This window comes from Salvelinus sp. IW2-2015, linkage group LG3 (assembly GCF_002910315.2).
Source record: "Salvelinus sp. IW2-2015 linkage group LG3, ASM291031v2, whole genome shotgun sequence".
In the NCBI taxonomy this organism is placed as follows: domain Eukaryota; kingdom Metazoa; phylum Chordata; class Actinopteri; order Salmoniformes; family Salmonidae; genus Salvelinus; species Salvelinus sp. IW2-2015.
The window spans coordinates 13,241,267-13,251,145 of record NC_036840.1 but is presented as its reverse complement, the minus strand read 5'-3'; the positions used below and the strand labels follow the sequence as shown (position 1 = coordinate 13,251,145).

Genomic DNA, 9,879 nt, shown 5'->3' with positions numbered 1-9,879 from the left:
GAGAGAGAGAGAAGAAAAGGAGGGAGAGAAGAGAGGACAGAGAAGAGTGAGACGTCACCTCTTTGTAGGAGGACATGATCCTCTCGATGGCGTCAGCTCCAGAGGCCAGGAGATTGCGTGCGGTGGTGAAAGCCTCCGTCCTCTCGCTCACCAGCACCTGAGTCTGACCGTCGGCAGTTTCTGTGAGAGGGGAAATTAAGGTGAGACACTATGAGATGACATACTGGGCCCCTAGCCCCTTTGCTTTCTGATCAGTGAACTCCTAGGGGGTATGGCCTAAGGAAGGGCCTAGGAACTAGGGAAAGGGGCTAAAGACTGAAATGGAACAGAGCCATTCTGTGCTTAGACCAGTAAGACTGTAATGACGGCTCGTTTTTTGTGGCCAAAAACCAAACAATTGCCATGTTATCAGTGTGCATGACACTGATTGGGGTGGAGAACACAGGAGGTTGGTGGCACCTTAATTGCGGAGGACGGGCTCGTTGTAATAGCTGGAGCAGAATTTGCGGAATGGTATCAAATATATCAAACACATGGTTTCCATGTGTTTGAGGCCATTCCATTCGCTCCATTACAGCCATTACTATGAGCCGTCCTCCCCTCAGCAGCCTCCACTGGTGGAGACAACGGTAGCATTCAGTTAGTTAGCAGCTAACAGGATAATAGGGACAATAGGATGAAAATACCCTTATCAGCACAACAAAGTTCTTGACAACATTCAGTTGAATAACACCTTAAGGGTATCATTGAGATAGTTGGTTCCTGTGGGTTAACAAATGCGGATCAGCTACTACTACAGTTGAAGTTGGAAGTTTACATACACCATAGCCAAATAAAATTTAAACTCAGTTTTTCACAATTCCTGACATTTAATAGCAGTAAAAATTCCCTGTATTAGGTCTGTTAGGATCACCACTTTATTTTAAGAATGTGAAACGTCAGAATAACAGTAGAGAGAAAGATTTATTTCAGCTTTTATTTCTTTGTGGGTCAGAAGTTTACATAGACTCAATTAGTAGTTGGTAGCATTGCCTTTAAATTGTTTAACTTGGGTCAAACGTTTCAGGTAGCCTTCCACAAGCTTCCCACAATAAGTTGGGTGAATTCTGGCCCATTCCTCCTGACAGAGCTGGTGTAACTGAGTCAGGTTTGTAGGACTCCTTGCTCATATACGCTTTTTCAGTTCGTCCCACAAATTTTCTATATGATTGAGGTTAGGGCTTTGTGATGGCCACTCCAATACCTTGATTTTGTTGTCCTTAAGCCATTTTGCCACAACTTTGGAAGTATGCTTGGGCTCATTGTCCATTTGGAAGACCCATTTGCGACCAAGATTTAAATATATCCAATATATCCACGTAATTTTCCATCCTCATGATGCCATCTGTTTTGTGAAGCGCACCAGTCCCTCCTGCAGCAAAGCACCCCCAAAACATGATTCTGCCACCGCCGTGCTTCACGGTTGGGATGGTGTTCTTCGGCTTGCAAGCCTCCCCCTTTTTCCTCCAAACATAACAATGGTCATTATGGCCAAACAGTTCTATTTTCGTTTCATCAGACCAGAGGACATTTCTCCAAAAAGTACGATCTTTGTCCCCATGTGCAGTTGCAAACCGTAGTCTGTTTTTTTTATGGCGGTTTTGGAGCAGTGGCTTCTTCCTTGATGAGCGGCCTTTCAGGTTATGTCGATATATGACTAGTTTTACTGTGGATATAGATACTTTTGTACCTGTTTCCTCCAGCATCTTCTCACGGTCCTTTGCTGTTGTTCTGGGATTGATTTGCACTTTTCACACCACAGTACGTTCATCTCTAGGAGACAGAACGCGTCTCCTTCCTGAGCGGTATGACGGCTGCGTGGTCCCATGGTGTTTATACTTGCGTACTATTGTTTGTACAGAAGAACGTGGTACCTTCAGGCGTTTGGAAATTGCTCCCAAGGATGAACCAGACTTCTGGAGGTCTACAATTGTTTTCTGAGGTCTTGGCTGATTTCTTTGGATTTTCCCATGATGTCAAGCAAAGAAGCACTTAGTTTGAAAGTAGGCCTTGAAATACATCCACAGGTACAACTCCAATTGACTCAAATTAAGTCAATTAGCCTATCAGAAGCTTCTAAAGCCATGACATCCCTTTCTGGAATTTTCCAAGCTGTTTAAAGGCACAGTTAACTTAGTGTATGTAAACTTCTGACCCACTGGAATTGTGATACAGTGAATTATAAGTGAAATAATCTGTCTGTAAACAATTGTTGGGAAAAATTACTTGTGTCATGCACAAAGTAGATGTCCTAACCGACTTGCCAAAACTATAGTTCGTTAACAAGATATTTGTGGAGTGGTTGAAAAACGAATTTTAATGACTCCAACCTAAGTGTATGTAAACTTCCGACTTCAACTGTATGTGGCATATGCAAATTAAGAGGGACTGTTTTTTGGGGCTTTGTGAGATCAGCACAAAATTACCTAAATAGAATCAAATGTCAGTCGGTTCAAATGAAAAACGGAATAGGCTACCTACTGGTATGCAGAAACAGAGATAAACCATTACAACTATTCCCTCTTCCCCGGAGATGCTGTACTCGAAAACAAGAGGGTTTAGAAGAAAACAAGATGATGTCGTGATGATTATTACCGCTGTCAGCGAAGCCAGTAGCTGTGATGATGGGCACAGCCACCATGACCAGTCCACAGCTACTCCACACGTACTTCATGAGGAACTGCTCTATCATGATGTACCACAGACGCTTGGACAGGATCAAGTTCATCTGCTCCGCCAGGGCCCGGTAGCACTTCTGCAGCTGACGCATCTCCACCTGACACACACAGGACAGACAGACACAAAGGCAGTTTACATTGCAGTCACAAAAGTATCTAGCCTACACAGTATAGCACATTTACAACAAATGTACTACAATAGTTTTCACATTACATTCACGTTGCATTTGAGTTATTTTGCGCTTGCAGACAGACAGTCTTATCTAAAACAAGTGCATATAAGGAGGCTGTCAATCAAATGATTGAAAATCACTTTTGGGAATTGGATATGATGTCATGGGTGTTCTTTGGATCCGACTCCAAGGGATCCAACCCATGGGTATTTATATTGTAATAAATACATAGTGACTTTGCATGCAAAATCCTCCATGCATCCTTCCTCGTATACCTTGTGGCCCCTGTAGAAGGCTATCTCCTCTGCATTGGCAATGATCCTGGAATGCACATAGCGCAAATGGCCTTTCCTGTGGGCCTCTTCAGCTACTAGTTTTCCGAATTTCGGCGAGCAGGCCCTCAGAACCTTGGCCGTGCAAAACACCACCAACCCAGCCAGCAGGGTCGGCCCGCTGGCGTTAGCCCCCCTGGACCGGGCCGTCTGAATGAGGGTGTAGGAGGTGAGTATCACATCCAAGATGGGCTTAGTGAGGTTCGAGTAGAGATGCGCCACGGATTGGGAAAACATCATTACGTCCTCGGTAAGAGACTGGTCCGGGTTGGTCAGTCTCCCGTCCATGTTGCTAACTTTGTAGTAGGTCTGGTCTGTGAAATAGGTGGTGTAGGCATGGTCCACTAGCCGTGTGCGGAAGGCGAGGGCCAGCTTGCATTCCAGGTAGCGGATAACGCTGTTCACGAATGTGGCCGGGATAGCAATAAGGAGCCATTTCATCAGTTGGATGATGAAGCTTCGTGGTTCTTTCTCAACGATTGTTTTCACAATCTTGCCATCCAAGCCTGCGACATAGATAGACAGAAACGTCCGGGAAATCAACGCGACCGAATGCAGAGACAGCAATCCAAGCTCTTTGGAGACAAGCTTTGGAAAGAGAATTTTAATGAGTTCAAGTATCTGCTTAAAAAATTCAGCGTTTACACCAGGTGACTTTGTATGACTCAGTGCATCTGTTTGTGATTTAACCGTCGAGCCATTTTCCTCTCCTGTAGACCCCCTGCTATTCTTGCATTCTTTCCGTTTAACGAATTGTCTGCAGACGATGGGGTACAAGGTTTTCACCCCATAGGCAGCGGCCGCGAGAAAGATAGCTCGCTTCGCTGCAGTCGCCCGGTCCCATTTCACTCTGGACGCCGCATCAAGTATATTGGACATCTTTCCCCTACAAAGCGATCAAAGAGCTAGTCTTCTTTGATGTTATTCCGTTCTACATCCACCGGGAGTTAGTATCATGATGGAAAAACAATCTACCTCATACAATGGTGCGAGGTTTCAGCTAGAAAACCCAACCGCTAGCTACGTTCTAGTATTTCCGTCAATTGGTTTGGCAGTGTTTTCTTTGGGCAACACCCCGGAAGGACATGATCGGTTGTGAGTGACATATTAAAATGAGGTCCTACTGTACGTTTTACTGTACATACTGTATTGTGACTATTTCCCCAGCATCTGTGTATAGTACACTTAATAAACTCATGTCATAATTAAAACAATAATAATGTTATTTTGTTATAGAGTGTAATAACATGGTTTCTACAACGCCTCTCTCATCTCTGAGAGGGACATAGTAGCTACGTCATTAACGTAATTTATTTGACGTCTGTTGGCTTGGCTCCAGCATCTTTGTGTCACGCGCTGTACCTGTCAACTCAACTGAAGCATCGTTATAATCGGCTACTTCATGAGAAAGTTTCACTAGTAGCTAGCTAGCTAGGTTTCATAAAAACTCAACAACTGTCACCTCTTTTATACTGTTAGATACATTTCAAAAGTGCTGATAAAATACATGGCCTAATAGAGTAAATTTTTTCTGTCTGATTTTACTGGACAAAATGAATTGGGTCGGTGGTTCAAGGTAAGTTTGACAGCTAGCTAGCTAACGTTAACTTGCTAAACTAACGTTAGCACTTTTACATATGTTCTTTTTGACAGTCTGGGTGGAACGAGTTTTAGAAAACCTTGTCAGCAAATATTCAACATGAACTTTCTCTTTCTTTGACAAATAACATTAGAACTGTAACATAACTGTTACTATTTAACAAAAATATTCTACTGACCCCCTTTTAAAAATATTATATTGACCCCCTTTTAAATAGCAATTTTAACTTGATTTTCCATTGTAAATATTCAGGAACCGGTTTATGATGAGAAATGACATGAAAAAGCAGAGGGTAAGTTAAACCCACAGTGGCCTTAAATAAGGTCCCATATTGTATACATTATAATACAGTATACACTACCGTTCAAAAGTTTGGAGTCACTTAGAAACAGACGACTCACAAGTTGTCAACTGGCAGCTTCATTAAATAGTAACTTACCTGCAAAATACCAGCGTGAAGAGGTGACTCCGGGATGCTGGCCTTCTAGGCAGAGTTCCTCAGTTCAGTGTCTGTTCTTTTGCCCATCTTTTATTTTTATTGGCCAGTCTGAGATATGGCTTTTTCTTTGCAACTCTGCCTAGAAGGCCAGCATCCCAGAGTTGCCTCTTCACTGTTGACGTTGAGACTGGTGTTTTACGGGTGCCATTTAATGAAGCTGCCAGTTGAGGACTTGTGAGGTGTCTGTTTCTCAAACTAGACACTCTAATGTACTTGCTCAGTTGTGCACCGGGGCCTCCCACTCCTCTTTCTATTCTGGTTAGGGCCAGTTTGCGCTGTTCTGTGAAGGGAGTAGTATACAGTGTTGTACGAGATCTTCAGTTTCTTGCCAATTTCTCACATGGAATAGCCTTCATTTCTCAGAACAAGAGTAGACTGATGAGTTTCAGAAGAAAGTTCTTTGTTTCTGGCCATTTTGAGCCTGTAATCGAACCCACAAATGCTGATGCTCCAGATATTCAACTAGTCTAAAGAAGGACAGTTTTATTGCTTCTTTAATGAGCACAACAGTTTTCAGCTGTGCTAACATAATTGCAAAATGGTTTTCTAATGATCAATTGGCCTTTTAAAATGATAAACTTAGATTAGCTAACACAACGTGCCATTGGAACACAGGAGTAATGGTTGCTGATAATGGACCTCTGTATGCCTATGTAGATATTACATTAAAAAATCTGCAGTTTTCAGCTACAATAGTCATGTACAACATTAACAATGTCTACACTGTATTTCTGAACAATTTGATGTTATTTTAATGGACCTAAAATGTGCTTTTCTTTCAAAAACAAGGACATTTCTAAGTGACCCCAAACTTTTGAACGGTAGTGTATGTGACATGATAATACATATGCCAACATTTTATCAGGAATTCTTTGAAAAGACAAAAATGCAGAGAAAGATGAAAACTTTAGGAATACCAACCTCTCCTAAAGGAGCCAGTTCTGGAAGTATGGACCTAGTGACTTTATTCATAGTAAACCAGATTGCTGCAAAGAAAGAAAACAATGGTGAGTTCAGACAGGCATCTATAGATTATGAATAAATACTAATAACATTGAAAAAGGATCCCACCCACCCACAACAATAACTTTGTTTGTTCCAGATCAGCCAAAGATAACTCACATCACTGATGATAAAGGAGGACCCAAGTCGATGAGGGAGGGGCCCCTGGAGTTACCCATGAGCCCTTGCTCCCCATCACGGCTTTCCCTTGTGGAGAGCCAGCCTTTGTACAGGTATCGGTTATATATATCAAATCAAATTTATTTATAAAGCCCTTCTTACATCAGCTGATATCTCAAAGTGCTGTACAGAAACCCAGCCTAAAACCCCAAACAGCAAGCAATGCAGGTGTAGAAGCACGGTGGCTAGGAAAAACTCCCTAGAAAGGCCAGAACCTAGGAAGAAACCTAGAGAGGAACCAGGCTATGAGGGGTGGCCAGTCCTCTTCTGGCTGTGCCGGGTGGAGATTATAACAGAACATGGCCAAGATGTTCAAATGTTCATAGATGACTAGCAGGGTCAAATAATAATAATCACAGTGGTTGTCGAGGGTGCAACAGGTCAGCACCTCAGGAGTAAATGTCAGTTGGCTTTTCATAGTCGATCATTCAGAGTATCTCTACCGCTCCTGCTGTCTCTAGAGAGTTGAAAACAGCAGGTCTGGGACAGGTAGCACGTCCGGTGAAGAGGTCAGGGTTCCATAGCCGCAGGCAGAACAGTTGAAACTGGAGCAGCAGCACGGCCAGGTGGACTGGGGACAGCAAGGAGTCATCAGGCCAGGTAGTCCTGAGGCATGGTCCCTAAGGCTCAAGTCCTCCGAGAGAGAGAAAGAAAGAAAGAAAGAGAGAATTAGAGAGAGCATACTTAAATTCACACAGGACACCGAATAAGACAGGAGAAATATTCCAGATATAACAGACTGACCCTAGCCCCCCGACACATCAACTACTGCAGCATCATTACTGGAGGCTGAGACAGGAGGGGTAGGGAGACACTGTGGCCCCATCCGACGATACCCCCGGACAGGGCCAAACAGGCAGGATATAACCCCACCCACTTTGCCAAAGCACAGCCCCCACACCACTAGAGGGATATCTTCAACCACCAACTGACCATCCTGAGACAAGGCCGAGTATAGCCCACAAAGATCTCCGCCACGGCACAACCCAAGGGGGGCGCCAACCCAGACAGGAAGATCACGTCAAGCAATTATAGAATAATTTTAGGAGGAAAAGTGAAACAGTAGCTCATCTTTAATGACATTAAAGTATCTGTAATAACGGTAGTGTACTACTCATGTATTTTAGTATCCAGGCTGCTAGAAAGAGAAAGCACTGCATTCCTGATCGATTCAAGTGTAGACAGGTCAGTCGGCATTTACTCACACTGATTAATCTTTTCTGACAAGACAAATACATCACCTTACATCACTAGTACTCTTTTGATCATATTTCTGAACATACAGATACAGTAAGCTTTATGGAAATGTTGACTCAACCTTGTGACATTTGGCTGGTTCATTGGTTGTTGCTCTCAGCTCTCACCAGTGCTGGAGTCGAACATGTCAGACACCAGTACGTCAGACTACCAGCACCGCATCCAGGACACCCTGAGCCCCTTCTGCTCGGCATCATCGTCAGTCTCCCCCTCAGGGGCAGGCCTGTTCTCCCTCCAGCAGAGAGCACAGGTCCAGCCACAGCTACACTGCTCCCCTAGACCCCCCTGGGATACCTCCACCTCAGAGCAACTACAGGTATTCATACAAATACAGTCATAGTAACAGTATTTCTTCATTTGGAATGTATTTAACCCCACCTCTACCCCACAAACACATGAAACAAAGACAAATGAATGTGCATTCATTCCACTGTACTAACAGTTTTGTAAAGTAAAGAGAAAGTATAACTGAAACCTAATGGATATTTGATTTTGTAGTTTAGACCTTTCTCTCAGCCAGGAGGGAGGAGAGAGTGTTCCCCGTGGGCCACAGGACCAAGTGGACCCAAACAGCAGCTGAACATGACCCCCCCTGTGTCCAGAGTACGGTTTGGAGGCACAGAGCCTGAGTGAGTACTGAACTGAAATATCAAAGATGTGTTTTTACCTGATATGCAGGAAATGTTGATTTTCTTTATCCATCTTCTGTTCATACATTATTGAGATTGACAACCCCCTCTGAACTGATATTCTTCTTATCCTGATTTCTATTGCTGTATTAATTCTGTCTGTGAAGACAGATGTATTAGTTGATATTTCCATAACTTGTGCACTGACTAATGGGGTATGCATCTGCCTACCCAGTAGCACAGACACCAGAGACCATGTCATGCACGCAGTGGGGTTCTCTATCAACCAATCGGAGGGCAAAGACCACACCTTGGCGTTCTCTCTCAAAGATCAGACACTGAAGTTCTCTCTCAACCAAATAGAGAGTGAAGAGCAACACGAGAAAGCACTCTTCGGGGCCTGTAGTAATGAGGAATATGGAAGTGAAGGTACTGTTTAATCCCAGATGGCACCCTATGCCCTATATAGTGCACTACTTTTGGGCAGGGCCCATAGGGCTCTGGTCAGAAGTATAGCACTGTAGGTAATAGGGTTCCATTTGCTACGAATACACTGTGTAGTGTGCATTATGTAGGCTATTAATCATGTCCCTTCACTAAAACTATGATACATGTTTTTGCATAAAGTTTGCCAATCTCTCTTTATTGACATACAGTACCAGTCAAAAGTTTGGGCACACCTACTCATTCCAGGGTTTTCCTTTATTTGTACTATTTTCTACATTGTAGAATAATGGCGAAGATATCAAACTATGAAATAACACATATGGAATCATGTAGTAACCAAAAAAGTGTTAAACAAATCAAAATATATATTTTATATTTAAGATTCTTCAAAGTAGCCACCCTTTGCCTTGATGACAGCTTTGCAAACTCTTGGCATTCTCTCAACCAGCTTCATGACGTAGTCAGCTGGAATTCATTTCAATAAACAGATGGGCCTTGTTTCCTTAATGCTTTTGAGCCAATCAGTTGTGTTGTGACAAGGTGTGTGTGTGTGTGTGGGGGGGGGGGGGTGGTATACAGAAGATTGCCCTATTTGGTAAAAGACTAAGTCCATATTATGGCAAGAACAGCTGAAATAAGCAGCAAGAAACAACAGTCCATCCTTACTTTAAGACATGAAGGTCAGTCAATCCATAAAATTTCAAGAACTTTGAAAGTTTCTTCAAGTAAAGTCGCAAAAACCATCAAGAGCTATGATGGAACTGGCTCTCATGAGGACCGCCACAGGAAAGGAAGACACAGAGTTCTGAACTGTTGATGATCAAGTTCATTAGTTACCAGCCTCAGAAATTGCAGCCCAAATAAATCCTTCAGAGTTCAAGTAACAGACAAATCTCAACATCAACTGTTCAGAGGAAACTGCGTGAATCCAGCCTTCATGGTCGAATTTCTGCAAAGAAACCACTACTAAAGGAAACCAATAATAAGAAGAGACTTGCTTGGGCCAAGAAACATGAGCAATGGACATTAGACCGGTGGAAATC

General features: G+C 43.1%; 2 protein-coding genes across 2 annotated transcripts in view; one reads left to right on the top strand and one right to left on the bottom strand.

Moving 5' to 3' along the window:
- The window catches only part of LOC111951172 (ATP-binding cassette sub-family D member 2-like), a 21,655-nt gene extending 17,347 nt beyond the window's left edge, over positions 1-4,308 (bottom strand). The window contains exons 1-3 of the mRNA XM_023969222.2: positions 3,166-4,308; positions 2,635-2,815; positions 59-180 (exon numbers count right to left, since the gene is read on the bottom strand). Coding sequence (XP_023824990.2) covers positions 59-180; positions 2,635-2,815; positions 3,166-4,101 — 1,239 coding nt within the window. The 5' untranslated portion in view covers positions 4,102-4,308. The remainder of the gene's footprint in view (positions 1-58; positions 181-2,634; positions 2,816-3,165) is intronic.
- Positions 4,309-6,022: 1,714 nt separating this feature from the next.
- Positions 6,023-8,887, top strand: LOC111981165 (uncharacterized). The gene is made up of 6 exons (XM_024012332.2): positions 6,023-6,328; positions 6,424-6,556; positions 7,631-7,688; positions 7,861-8,076; positions 8,259-8,389; positions 8,625-8,887. The coding sequence occupies exons 1-6, from the start codon at positions 6,076-6,078 to the stop codon at positions 8,827-8,829; spliced, it is 996 nt and encodes a 331-aa protein (XP_023868100.2). The 5' UTR covers positions 6,023-6,075; the 3' UTR covers positions 8,830-8,887.
- The last annotated feature ends 992 nt before the right edge of the window (positions 8,888-9,879 follow it).